Raw genomic sequence first — 14,633 nt, forward strand, 5'->3', positions numbered from 1 at the left:
TTTTTATACAGCCCTGTTGCACAAATGGCTTCGCAAGACTTGAATAAGTGAGAAGCCTCGTTGATGTCCTTCTTTTCAGTTCCAACAAGTCATCCAATTAGCAGGGAGTGCCGTAACGTGATATACGTCTTCACTTTGTTGGCATTTTGCTCTGGAGTTGATCCTGGAACCATGAAGAAATCCTCTTTTATAACAAGTGGGGCCATTGTATGTTTTTATTCATATTTCAGGCATTAATTAGTAGAGCTGCTGACTGACCTAAAGCATGTGGGAGTCATATCACCAGAATGGGTTTTTAGGGATGAACTCTGATCAAAACGTTTCAGCTGTATAAAATCATATAAATTGGTGGAATTAGCATATGATACATCTGCTTCCAAGGCCGTCTGCAGGGGTCCACAGACTATCAGATAACATTTTGAACCCCGCGGATATTAGCTGATCTCGGGTTGCAAACCGTCTTTGGCAGCAAATACTCGTGTGTGGAAAGATATCACGTTTTTGCGCTGCTGATCTAGAGCTCCCTCCGAAAGTGATTAAACTGCTCCCACTATAGGACCCAGCTTTTCTTTTCAATTTTTCCTTCTTGGTCAAACACCATCAAAAAGGGATTATTGTCAATTTTCTTCTCTGTGTCTTTTTAAATAACAAGTCAAAAACAGCTGTTGTCCTTTTGACTTTTGAAGTAAGTTGATCTGTACTGGAATCAGGAAACTAGCAGATTTTCTGAGGGCCTGAAGCAGCCACTGTAACTCTGAATAGTTAGAAGTCTCAACATACAGTTTATCAGGTTCACCCTGTTAGCATGGTAACATGTGCTAATTAGCACTAAACCGCAACTACAGCTGCATTAATGTCTATTGTTAGTTCTGCATGTAACAGACAGCATTCAGCAGTGTTTTTTCGTCCCTAAATACATTGAATGATTGCAATGATCACAATTCATATTTGAGAGTGACAGGAATGTTTCATGAAGATCTATCCTGTACTTGATGAGACATTTTACAAGCAATTATTCTCCATCGTAGAAAGTTAATAACAGTTAATAATTGGCTTCATGGTCTGTGTCAGATTTCTGCACGATACAGTTAGGTTGTTGGAATACTTTTCAACTGAATGAATGTCGAAAAACAGCTACAGAAATTCACACACGTCCGAACACTCACGCACAAGCGCGTCTCCGACCTCCCTGAATTCAAAGGGAGCGCAAACGTCCCGGGGCCGCTCTCATCCCGCCGCCCGCAAGGTGTGAAATCGTTTGATCCAGTCTGTTCTGTTTAGGTGTAACCGCTCCTGTGTATTTGTGTGTGTTTTCAAGCGCTCCCGCAGCAATAATGGGTGGAGGGCCGGGGGAGGGGACGGGGTTGCAGGAAGGAAGGAAGGAAGGAAGGAAGGAAGGACGAGAGCTGCCGGTAGCTGCTGTGTTTGTTTTGCAAGGAGAGAGCGAGAGAGAGGGGATGATGGGCGGGATCGGCCCTTTTGTCCGTCTGTCCGCGTGAGTGAGTGTGTGTGTGTGTGTGTGTGTGTGTGTGTGTGTGTGTGTGTGTGTGTGTGTGTGTGTGTGTGTGTGTGTGTGCGTTCATGTGTGTGTAGGGGTAGTTAATGGACATTAGGTCTGTTCCAGTGTGAAAGCCAGAGTGGAGGGCGGTAGCTGATGCGCCCTGTGCCCCCTAACCCACAAAGGTCAAAAGTCAAACAATGCCTGGAAGGACTAGCAATCAGCTGGGACTGCACCAGAGGTCAGTGAGTGTGTGTGCGTGTGTGTGTGTGTGTGTGTGTCGGAAAAGGCTGCCAGGAAAGGAGTGGTGGGAACATGAAGGGCAGAAAGAGGACACAGAAAACAGAGACGATAAAGGAAAATAGGACAGGACGGTTGAAAAAACGTCTTCCTTTTTGTCCTCCGACATCCGCTCACTTCGAAGAAACGACCCTGGTTTATTACCCCCTACAGGGCCTCATCCTACCCCCCCTCCGCCCCAATACACACTGAAACACACACACACACTCGCTCTTATTCATAAACGAATCCACGCGCACAGCCGAAACACACACACACACACACAGGAGCTCGGCGAGCTAATCAGAACATGTGGCCCATTTCTCTCCACATTTTAATGAGCTCTGCATTGTGAAGTGCCGACTGATGTTATTAGGCCGCCGTGTCTCAGCTCATTAGCCGAACGAGGCTCAACAACAACACCAGCAGCTAAAGGACGATGTGACGCCACCTGCAGAGTTACGTGACACCACAGGAACTGCTGCGACCCGGCGTCTCACCACACAACGAGGGACCGCGTCAGTCTGAAGGAAAGACGACAAAGACGAATGCGTCACAGGCCGCTTGGCGTTCATTAGGCCCCCCCCCCCCACCGCTGATGTGGCCCGCAGATTCATTGTGCAGTTTGAGATGCACGCTGGCGACGAGCGAAGAGAAGCAACACCGAAAAGAAATCGATTCGGTAGTCATCTGTTTTTAGTTGACGGTTGTTCCTGAAAAGTTTCTGTTTTGGCACATTTGAAATTCCTCTTTTTCATGCTATTAAAGCAGCTAAATGAATCACACCCAACTGAAGGATAATCCTTTGTTGGGTTTTTACAGTTCTACTCCAGTACGGCTTTTACTGGAAACCACATTTTTCATTAATTAAATGTTTTATTGCTACTTTCACTTTGAAGTAACGGCAAGTAAACAACCTGCTTAGTGTGAGTTTCTTTGCTTTACATACAAAAGATACATTTCTCCTGTCCAATGGTGCAATCTGCGTTGCTGTGTTGTTGACAGATCCACACATTCATTTTTTGGTGATAAATATATTTTAGGAACTGTTTTGTTGTTGAAATCACATTCCGACTGCAGTCAATAAATCAAACCATTAAGAAGTCATTTATTCTGAAGTCGTCGTTGTGCTGCCATCCTGTTCTGTACGATACGTCCTTCTGGCGCTGCAGTAGTGCCAGCAAACAGGGACATTTATAATAATTGTCTTACGCCACTAATAGTATTTCACTGGGATTTTATGGTTTCGTGGATATTAAAATGAACATTTGGTTTAACGCTTTGGTAATATTGATAAACACTTACGCTGACGGACTGAGAGGAGGAAACGGGGAGACATGAAGAAAAGAGGAAATCACAGTGCTGTGAGATTTGAAGCGTTTTCTCAGGCAGACACCTTGTTTTTCTGTCTTCCCGGCCGTCCTCTTCCTACTCGTCTTCTTCTGTAGTGTTTACACGCCGCCTCTCCACTTAATCCGGCCTGCAGGATTGCCACTTCACTTGCTTACCTCTCATCATAGAGATGAAAGGATGGACGTTGAGGGATAACAAGGAAAAAAAAAAAAAATCGTAAGCCTCCTTTGACGTGCTTTTTTCTTTTTTTTCTGTCTCCGTCCAATTCTGTCATTCTTTCAACCCTTCATCCCGCTCTCCGTTCCTCGCTCGCCCTCCCTTTCCACCTTTCAATCTCAATCTCAATCTCGGCTCACTCAAGCGTCTGGCGGCGAGGCCACCAGAATCGATCCAATAAAGCCGGCGGTCGGCACTGCGAGGCTCGAGGTGCCCCCCCCGCCCCTCCCGGCCCCTCCAAACCGAGCTTTTAAGCACGCGCTCTTTGAACAGTACGCCGCCATGACCCCGATCTGGGGAGTTCCCCTCAAAAGTGTTGTCAATAACAGTCAAATTGGTTCGACGTGAACACACACACACACACACAGCTTCAAATTTTGGAATTTATTATGCACTTCGATGGGGGAGAGGGAGAGATTCGAGGTATTCTCGGTCTTTGTGCCGGCTCAAAGTAAATGCGGTTTGGCATTTTGTGCCTGTTTAAAAATCAATACATTCCCATCTGCAATGAGTGCATCATCAAAGGGGCCGTTTCCCTTTCCGACCGGCAGTGGCAGGTGCACCGGGCACATTTTCTCTGCGCGTATGTCTTTTTTTTATTATTATTTTGAGGTTTTTTTGGTCCTCAACAGAATGCCAGCGCATTGAGAACAATCCATGGTGATTTATTTGTGCAGTGGTCGGGTTAAAGGTCAGTAATTGGTTTAGTGTTTAGGTCAGAGTAATTAGACGTGATTCGGAATGTGGTCAGTAGGTTGGAGTCCCAGCGGATTTACTATAGGTCATCTTTACATCTAAATTAAACCCACAAAAAGGAAGAAAATAGTCGGGGGGGTCGGGGGGGGGGTTCATTTCACCACACCAGGCGCTATCCAGCCAGAGAGATAATTTCAGTTTTAAGTGCTGATGTTTTGTGAATATACTTATCAGAGATTTCTGCTGCCATTTGAAAAGAAGTGACCGGAATCTTCTTTTTTGACGTACTAGCAGCATTTAAAAATGCCATTTAAATGTTGCACACAGTGTCGCATGCAGGTACTCGGGGAGATTGGAATTACTTTTTACCCAAAGGTTTATATGTTTTGTCGATTACGCGGCAACCAAAGTGCTTATTGCATAACGGAACCGTGTTTGGCCCAATTGAGATGATTTTTGGAACCGAAAAGAGACAATCTGATAATCCCACCTGCTGTTTCAAAGTAACCATTTTCAAGTTCATCACCAGTATTAGAATAATACACTCGGGGAGAAATGCATCTCCCTATTTGCACTCTTAATTGTGTTGAGATAAAACAACAGAAACATGCATAAGACAGAAGACAAGAGGAAGTAAACATATTACCGTTGTTAGTTTAGAAGAGGTGCAAACACTTTTTCCGCAAGATGCAGTCAAATTTCAAGTTGCACAATCTAGTTTGTTTGAAGCGTTTAGTAACTGGGACAGTATCTGGATGTTGATGTCGTATTTCGCCGCTGCGATCGACACAAACACAGTCCGTTCAGCCCAGCAGCAGAAACCTCACATCTCCATGACTACGCATCACCAAGTGTATCTATAGTTTTATAAATAATACCATCCACGAGCAGATACTGAGGAATAATTATAGTAATCTTTTTCTAAATCTCCCACTTGTCATCCATAATCAGGGGTGTTTATCAGCACAGGTGGCTGCAGGAAATATATTGATGGCACCAATCCAACGCAATTTAAGACTATATTTAAAACACTGCGATGAAAAGAAATGAATCCACCCCAGGCTGTTTATGGTTAATTATACAATGATTTAACAAGTGGCATGTTCCGTCCAGAAGTAACGCATTTATGCAACCAATTGAAGGTCACGCACAATCGTTATGTGACGTACATTACAAGTTCTGAGGGCTGCCAGCTCCTCACAAGCGTATAAAAAAAAAAAACTCCACGCAAGTACTATTTTTAAGTGGAATTCCTCTTCTCACTTTGTGCGGCGGCCTAACGTGCGGCGCCTTAATAAGTCGCTCATCCTGTGCTGTTATTGGGCTGTAATGCCGCTCTGTGGCAGCACGCTTGACATGTTCATTAGGTACAAACCAATTCATTTACAGCACGGTGCTATTGGATTGCCCTTGCTTTGACATTTATTTCCCAACACGTTGGCGTTTGATGCATTGCCAGCGCCAATTAACTTTGATAACTCTGCCCCAGTTTAATACACTGCTGCTGAATTGGCCTGACAAGAGCGCGGCGATAAGGTATTTCTGAGCTCCGATAGCTGGATTATCGCTCGCAGCGAGAGGGGGTGGGGGGGGGAACTTCCCCGCGTAACCCCCGCACTAAAGTCATTCAAATGTTTTTTTGCTTTAGCCGACGCACTGATCACAGCTCCATCCTTATTGGCTTAAATGTTTTGAATAACTCATTTCCGTTTTACTTTAGCGTGGCTTTTGATGGCAATGTGACTTTTATAGTAGGTGTTTTTTTTTGAGGAGACAAATCTCTCTTTCTGTGCAGCTGGAATGCGTGAGCCGCATTGCGCACGGCTTTTTGAAGGATGTGCAACTTGTAGTGCTGTTCTGACGGAATAGTTTGTGATGAACAACGAAGCCAATAAGGGGAGTGAATTGCTGCTGATGTGTTTTTTTTTTTCTCTCCCCGGCAGGCCGCCTCATCGACTGATTTATCACCGGATCCATCGCGCAACGCCAGGTCCAACGAATGGGAGCGCATACGGGGGCCATGGGCGGGACGAAGCTCTTGCTGCTGGTGTTTCTGGTTGGATGGGAGAAGTCGATGGGCCTCAACTGGAACCCGATCCCACGCAAGACCGTTCGATACCAGGGTGAGTGAGACGTGCAGAGCAAGGAAAGTGACTCCTTACAGTCACAAATAAACACACATTTTACAAGTTCTAAACCTGTATGTCCCAGCACCTGCTGTTCATTTGACTCTTTTTACATCCCAAAACATTTCTCATCATACCGACGCTCCCTAGAGTTCAATCCGACACAAAACATTGCCGCATATTTACTCTCCTTTTTCTTGCCAAGACCAAATGAACTGAAGCTAGACCTTAAGAGGGATTTAATGGACTGACGGCTGCTGGAGGAATCCTCCAAGTTGCCCTCGGAACTATTTATCTGTTCAGAAATGTGATACAAAACCAGTTATTGCAAAAATGTATTCCGTTTCAACGACCAGTGATTTTCCATTGAGTCCGAGGTGGATGCTTTCAGACATCGACCTCCAGTGAAACAATACGTCGGTCTAATCCCGGCGCTCAACTGTATTTGCACTCTTTATCTCCGTCCTCCTCCGCAGCCGAGCCCGACCGTCTTTACTGAACAATGCCAATTGTTGCTAGCTAAGAAATAGTCTTTTTTTTTGTTAATCCCTCACAGGGGAAGTACTGCATTTTATCACTTGGGGATTATGGAAACTGGAGAGAGAGCAAAAATATAAGATAAAAAAAGGCTACATGTTCTCACCTCGGTATCACCTAGTCCACCTTTCATGCCATATATATAGAAATATCTCCTTCCCCTTCTCTTCCTCTCTTTTCTATTTGCCCTGTACCCCCTCCCTCCCCCCACCTCCCCCTTTTTTGTGCTTTGTGTGTTCATGCTACGAACTCGTAATGCTCTTATGGCGCTCTGACAAAGAGCTCAAAATTCAGCCGCTCTTGAGGAGAATGGCGCTCGGCAGCGGTGGCGCGTGTGTAGGTATTTCAAACGCCCCCCCCCTTCCCGCCCTCCCTCAACCGCTCCTTTTTCCATAGCGCCATCCTCTTGGCCTCCAGCATCACTGGCGTTGTGTTGGGATGTGAGGACAGAGGACTGGGGGGGGGGGGGGGACAATCAATAGATATTGATACATTCTGGGAAAATGCTCCAATGTGACGGAGCGGAGCCAGCGTTGGCAGCGCGGCTCTGCTGCTCTTTGGCCACAGCACACTCGAGGGTAAGGACACGCCAACCAGAGCCAACGGGGACAGCTGCACGCAGATAGTCGGAGCAAAAATACAAGGAATAAATAACTCTGCCTGTAGAGAGAAGATAAATTCCCAGCGTCAACTTTTGTTGTCATCAATGTCTCGGAGATAAAAGCCTCGTCACAAAAGACTTGTAGGACACTTGAATCTAGTAGGACACTTGAGTGCAGAATGATTCTTGACATAAATTGATTTGCATTGGAAACAAGTGGGATTATCTTTCCCGTTGACAGATTTCTCCACTTGGTTAAAGAAAAATGAGATTTTCAGGCTCAATACGAAAATGACTTATATGGATGGGTTCTTGCCACGGTGCTGAGGAGGAGATAGGAGGGAGACGAAATGGAAAAACAAAGCTGCAGAACAAGGGAGGGAAGGGAGAGATGAGATGTGAGAGGGGGGGGGCCACATCATGGAAGAATAGCAAGAGAGTCCGACAGGTGGAGAGACACAGACAGACTGGGGGAGAGAGAGGCCAGTCGCCAACCGCCTTAAAAGGTAGGAAATTAGCTTCAGTGGAGCGACACACAAGAGAACACACGCACACACACACACACACTCACACTGTGCAGGCCATTCGCACTGCGCTTCATTCTGCATGCGGGCATCTCCCTGCACAGACACACAGCTTCCGTGTTGCCGTGCGTGCGTTTCTGTGTGTTGCTCGCAGTTTGCATGCAGTGTGGGTTTGCAAGACAAGAAGACAAGAAATGAATAAAGTGATTGAGAGAAGACAGGCCGTGTGTGTTTATACCTTTTTGGTGTAGAGCGAGAGTGTGTGTGTGTGTGTCTGTCTGTGTGTGAGTGTATTTGTAGCTTTGTGTCGGTCAGTCTAATCCCCTTTTGTCTAAATGTGCGTGTGAGTGTGTGTACTGCTTAGGCTGGCAGTCTGAGGGATTTGGAGCTCCGGGCCATACAGGAGTGTGTGTGTGTGTGTGTGTGTGTGTGTGGGCGGGGGGGGGGGGGGGGGGGGCTGGCTTATGGTGGGCCAGAGATGGTTGAAGAGATAATATTTACCCCACCCACCAATGCAATTACATGAGGCTCACGAGGTTCCAGAAAATGAAACGTCTTTTGTGTGCCTCTCGCTCACAATGTATCGACCTATTCTACCTTTATTCTTTACAAGTCACATTTTGACATTTTGCGTTGTAGTTTGTTGTTGTTCTTCGTCATCCATATGTCAAATTCATTGAGGGAGAAGACATAACAGTTGGCTGCTAATGAGACATTTTATGCACACACATTATGTACACACATTATGTACGGCGTTGTGCAGCTGCTAATGAGCACTATGCATCTGAATACTTTCCTCTTCTAACTACTGACTCTGCCCGTATATTGATTTCCCTTCACCTTTATGTGGTTTGTATTTTAAATGTATATTCATTTTGCAGTGTTTTTCCTATAATAATGTTTTTTTGCTGATAGTCTTCTCATCCATATCTTTTCGCTTAAAAGGCTGATGTTAAACCGTTGATCTCGCCATGGCAACAAATGCCAGGAAATTGCCAGACTTAAATGCTGTCCTCAGAGCTACCGAACCCCGGTCAGACAGCAGATGTAGCTGTCGAACACATTTAATGCAAACTCAATAGAATGATTTGAAATGCGGTCCTGAAACCCTTCAGGATCGAGGATCCATTGATTGTTTCATTGCTTCTTTCATTTCTCTGACTTGTTTTAAGTCTATTAGACAATATTCGGTCCATTAAACTGACCCGTTCTGGCCTTTTCCCTCGTGCTTATAACTTAATTGGTCACACTTTGATTGGAACATCCATTATGTTGTTTTAATCTGTTTTCACCCATTTTTCCTTCGGCTTCAGCTGATAACCGAGGACTTCCTCCCTCCACCTCCCTCTTTTTCCTTCTCTCTCTCCTGATTCAACACGAAACACAACACAAACACTCGTTAACCCCAAACCCAAAGACAGAGGCCGGTAAAATGGAACTGCGACACGACGCAGCAGCTGTGGTTGAACAAAGGAGGAGAGAAGGAGGAATAGAGCCCTCAGAAACTTGATACGTTGTTTGAAAATCCAGCCGGCTTTGATGCAGCACGTGCATCTTTGAAGGCGAGTCAACGCAAACGCTCTCCTCTCGGTTTTAAGAAAAGAAAAATAGAACGAGAGGCGGCCGGGGGGGGGTCGGGCCTGTGACCTCCAGAAACCTCTCTCTCTCTCTCTCTCTCTCTCTCTCTCTTTTCCCCCGTATCTCCCCGAACCCTCCAATTACAATAATGAGCGGTTGAGTGCGAGGCAGAGAGAGGCTGTGCGTGACCAGGAGGATAAACGGGGGGAAGAGGAAGGGCGGGATAGAAGAAAGACATTCATCAACGCTTTTTTTTAATTTATTTTTTTATCTGCTGTGAGTGTCACTCATCCCCTGAACCTTTGCCGATTGGTCAGTGGAGATTAGCAGCCGGGACCAGATGTCAGGAGTCGCAGCTCTCTCTGACTTTGTGAAGTTGGCGTGTGGATTAAAAACGATAAGGCCGCTCCTGTCCAAAGCCCCTCATTTTATATTAAAAAACGGCACTTAACAGCCGATATTTGTTTCTCACGCGAGAAAGAGCATTTTTCCTTCCAGCTCCCAACCCGTCCGATTTAGAAAAATCAAGTTCCCCTTTCGCAGGACACAACAAATACAACCGAGTAACGCTTGATGACTGGACTTCCTGCTTCACTCGTGTACTCGTCGTAACGGTTCGACGCGCCGGGTCACTGACCAAGCCGACGTGTTTGACGGAGTGAGAGAAGCGGCTGCATTTCCCACCTGATGAATTCACGTGCGATGTTGAGAAAGGACTTTTGTATTTACTGCACATATAGTTTGGTCACAACAACAAGAGCTTAGAGAGAAGGTTAAACTCTTCATGCAGCACGCAGAGGGGGGGGGGGGGGGGGGGGTACAAATGATGTGTGAGAGTAATTCGTTTGAGGCACACGCAGGAATCCACTGAGCCGAGCAGCTTTTTGAATGAACGAGAGCACATGTTGTGACTCACACTACTCTGATTGTCAAAGAGGAAATTCCGATTTGTGCGCCGCACACACAATAACTACATCCCGAGTACCTTTTGATTCACACTGAATAACAAGTAGCAGTACTCGGCTGGTCACGAAACTACCGGCTGAGGTCGTAACAAATGCTGTTTTGTTGTTGGCAGGTCATTGTTTCAGTGAGTCAGATCCTCAAAAAGCAGCGAGTCTTTGTGTGCGCGTGTGTGTCATCAACGCGGCGTTGTACAAAAAGGCCCCCCAGCTGGTTCCCGCTGCCGCACCGGCAACACATGCTGAACCATGACGCCGGTTTGGAAGAGCCTCGCTTGTGGCATCAACCGGCTCTTGGCGATTTGTTTCAGCTTGTTGTGTGCTGCAATAGCGACCCCCCACTGAGCGAGGCTGTTTCAAACCCCCCCTCATGCTTTCATCTTCCAACCCGCCCCCCCCCGAAAACCCTCCCCCCACTGGGCTCACTTGTTCGGTTCTTGTGTAAATCCACTTTCACCACTTCCTCTCTCCTCCCCCCTCTGCCTTCCCTCCATCTCGCCACCGATTCGGCCTTATTTCCCTGAATGTGAGTGAAAAACGGTTGTGACGCTGCGCAAATCATCGATAACATCGGCTTGTAAATACAAGCCATGCCAACTCGACTCAAAAACGAACTTTCCTCAATGTACCTGATGTCATTTTTAATGGCACATTGATTCCGTTAGAAGCGACTCAGGTGCGATAACTGCTCCTGTTGAATAATCCTAATTTTGTTCTTATTTCACAATTAATGACGTAAATCTGCTCCCTAGTAGGCGGCGAGGTACCCGTACAGATCTAGTCACGTATGCCTCCCCCTTCCCCGTGTCTCTCCCTATCCGTGCTCTCATTCTGTCGTACACCTTGAATCTCCTCTCAACTTGTCATCAATTCAGCAGACAAAGCTCGCGCAGCCACGCGGGAGTGCGTGTGTGCGTGCGTGCGTGTGTGCGTGCGTATGCGTGGGCCTTTTGTGAGCACAGACTTGCTGTTGTTGTTGTTTTTCCTTCAAAGAGGGTATACCTGCTTGGGATGAGGATCTGACGGAGCGCACGCCGGGGTGTACGGGTGCATGTTAGCGTGGGCGCCGCGTCTCTCTGCCTCCTCAGTCTGTCTAGTCTGGATCTGCCTCTCGCTCGGCGTTTTTTTTTTTTTTTCTTTTTTTTTTCCGTCGCCGCTTCAAAGCTCCCGACCCAAAATAGGCCTCTAATCACAGTTTGGTGAGTGCGTGGCTCGGGCGGTTTTCGCGAGCTATAAGCAGGAGCTGGGTGTATTTATAGGAGCCGGGGGGAAAGGGAGGCTGGAGCTGCGCAGCAAGGCCGACGCAGGCGAATTACGGAGGCGAGGCCCCCCCCGGAGGGAGACCACCCCCCACACCTCCACTTCCACCGAGCTCCTCAACACCACATCGGAGATCTGTCCTGTCAGGCTTAGCTTGGCTGGGCATGATTTGGGCTGAGCTGGATGCTGAAGGTGTAACATAACCTGCGAGGACGTGGGCGACGTGTCTTTCCTCACGGCTCCACCTGTTGCGGTCATTGTAAAGTCACCAGCAGCACCACAACTTGTTGCTTGATAAGGTTCAGGAGGCCTCGGCTTCCCGTTTGGTACGATGTGTAACCCTCCCGATAGTGTTTCGTCTGCAGCCGCATTATCGTTGACTTGATACTGCAGTTGTATACTCAAAAGTGTGTGACAGTTCTCAAGGACAGTCCAGCAGAAGCTACACACTCTGGCACGACCCGAGTAGACAGATGTTCTTCCAAATCCTCTTTCCGACTGGTGTTCAAAATAGCACAAGTGCAATTTTAAGGTACTTAACATGTTGTCAGGCTTCAACACCGCAACATATCTGAGGAGGATATTTGATCTTTTCCTCCACGTACCTTCACTTTGAAGATTAAGATGATTCATATGCTCAGTTTAAAAGCATTATATAAGGCGTTGTGAGAATAAGCTATATGTTCATACAACAGCACTAAGCTAGGAAATGCTGCTCACACACAACATCATCCCTTCACTAAAAATAATTCAACAATATAACACATAATGTTAAACATAAGCATGACCTTTTTTGCACTGTGAGCACTTTGACCTGAGCATACTTACTGTGCATGTTGCCCTAAATACTTATACTAAATACTGCACTTTCACTTACGCAATCTTTTAAATAAAGGGCAATTTGAAATGGCCTTGTTTCTTTGCTTAAAGAAATAGTTTGATATTTTGGGAGACCTGGTTAATGTTATTCTTGCCTCGAGCTAGATGAGAAGATTGATACCAGTCTCTGGTGCCGGTAGGAGGACTTTGTACCTTCGGATGGATTCGGGCTGCTTCCTCCTGCTTCCTGTTCTTTGCTGGTGGGAATTAAGCCCCGCTGGTCTTTGGCAAAAGGTGCTCTGTGATGGTTTGTCCTTCTTCAGCATGTTTCAGGTGTCTCTGAGTGAAATGTTGAAAAGGGAGAAAATCAATCCAAAAGAATCCCCGACATCTATTCACTTAAATGTGTGTCATGAACGAAACAAAACCCACCCACTCATGTTCAGAGATGCTCACACTTTTTATCACAGTGTCAAACAAGTACACAGCCAGTGAAGCCTAAAAGCAGTAATCTCTGATCATTTCTGTTTTCCAGCGGTACAAAGGGCCTTCTGAGTTGTCTATCAGCTGTACTCTCTCTTTCTGTCCTGGCTTTCTACCCTTTTGTTTGTATTCATCCTCGTCTGTTGGAGTCATTACGCCTCTCCTTGTCTCTGCCCTCCATTTCATATTCACGGTCTTTGGTTTATATTCTCTCATTCCTTCTGCTCCCAACAAACTGTTGTCTAGAGGCATCAAAGGCCTTGTAATTTAACCCAAACCGCTGTTACACACACATAAACACACACACAAGGCCCTTGAAATGATGGAAAGACTCTCAATACAGTCCCAGATAAAAGCTTTAAGCAGTTCTCATACGATTCTTGTCAGAGCGCGGTGAAGGACTGTGTTGTGCGCTGCTTTGCTGTGGATTCAGTGCAATGCCAGTTCTATCATATGCGTCCTTTTGTGCATTGAAGTCAATTTATTTCAACATGTTTTCTCTCCCTTGTCAGTATTAGAACATTTTAACTCTCAGCTTTGAAAACATCAAATGAGATTTCTCTTAAGCCTACAGATGGTGTTTACATGAATTCAAGCTCACACGGGGAATACACTTGCGCATTAATAGTGACGAACCACAGGTGTGGACACAGAGACGCCCAAACCCACTCAGGCTACAACACACACACACGCGTAGCGGCAGGTAGCCTCGGGGCTGCCACAGAGTGGTGGCAGATGGTAAGTGCCTCTGCCGGTGCCGCCTCTTAATAACAGAGCGGCTGATCACTTCAAACAAGCCACTCGGAGCAAAACTTTTCCTCTGCTGGCGGAGAGAGAAGCCCAAGTCACCGAGCAGGTACCCTGGAGAAACGGCGTGTGTTTGTGCAGACGCAATGTGTCTTTCAGCCTACTCATAAACTTTGCGTGTGTTGATGTGTGCGGACGCGCACTGATTTGTGTGTGTGTGTGTGTGTGTGTGTGTGTATGTAAAAGTCAGCTCTAGAGTTTTCTTGCCCGGCCGTGTGGAACACAGCAGATGTGCTCAGTTCTTCCCATGAGGACGCCCGTCTCTCTCTCTCTCTCTCTCTCTCTCTCTCTCTCTCTCTCTCTCTCTCTCTCTCTCTCTCTCTCTGCTCTTCACACAATCAGCTGACGTCAGTACTTATTCCCGTCTTTCGTCTTCTCTCTCTCCTTCCATCCCGCTCACAACATCTCACCTCTGGTTCGGTTTGTTTTTTGGCCATGCGTTGAACATGTTTTTATGTTTGTTGCATGTTTTTAACACACCCGCGTAATTGTTTAAGTGGAACGGTTTAATTGTGCCGCGATGGGCGAAATTCTTGTAAACGGGCTTTTAGTGTTTTTTCAGAACAATTAAAGAGTTGAAAGCTGAATCTTTAAAGATTTCTTTTATATGGAAACAGTGCCATTAAAGTAGACAATTACCAGACGTACCATATCAGCTTTTGCAAAAAAAAAATGGGGGTTGCAAACTCCCGCTACATGGGGGGCCCCCGACCCAGTTCTCCAAGGAGGAACCACTCCAAGAAAACTCCTTTTAGAAAGACGCCGTTTGTCATCATGTGACAGATGTGCAGTGAGTCGGGCTGCTGTTGAACAAAGCTCACAAGTCGTGCAGTTAGACTCAACGTGCTAAATGTTAAATCTATTATTTAAATAAATACAGTACTAACATCTACC

General features: G+C 46.3%; 1 protein-coding gene across 2 annotated transcripts in view; it reads left to right on the forward strand.

Annotated features, from left to right (window-relative positions):
- Positions 1 to 14,633, forward strand: part of sema4c (sema domain, immunoglobulin domain (Ig), transmembrane domain (TM) and short cytoplasmic domain, (semaphorin) 4C) — a 71,083-nt gene that overhangs the window by 32,083 nt on the left and 24,367 nt on the right. For both annotated transcript variants that reach the window (XM_040195650.2, XM_040195651.2), the window contains exon 3: positions 5,986 to 6,165. In XM_040195650.2, coding sequence (XP_040051584.2) covers positions 6,042 to 6,165 — 124 coding nt within the window. In that variant the 5' untranslated portion in view covers positions 5,986 to 6,041. The remainder of the gene's footprint in view (positions 1 to 5,985; positions 6,166 to 14,633) is intronic.

Source organism: Gasterosteus aculeatus, chromosome 13 (genome assembly GCF_964276395.1).
Source record: "Gasterosteus aculeatus chromosome 13, fGasAcu3.hap1.1, whole genome shotgun sequence".
Classification (NCBI taxonomy): domain Eukaryota; kingdom Metazoa; phylum Chordata; class Actinopteri; order Perciformes; family Gasterosteidae; genus Gasterosteus; species Gasterosteus aculeatus.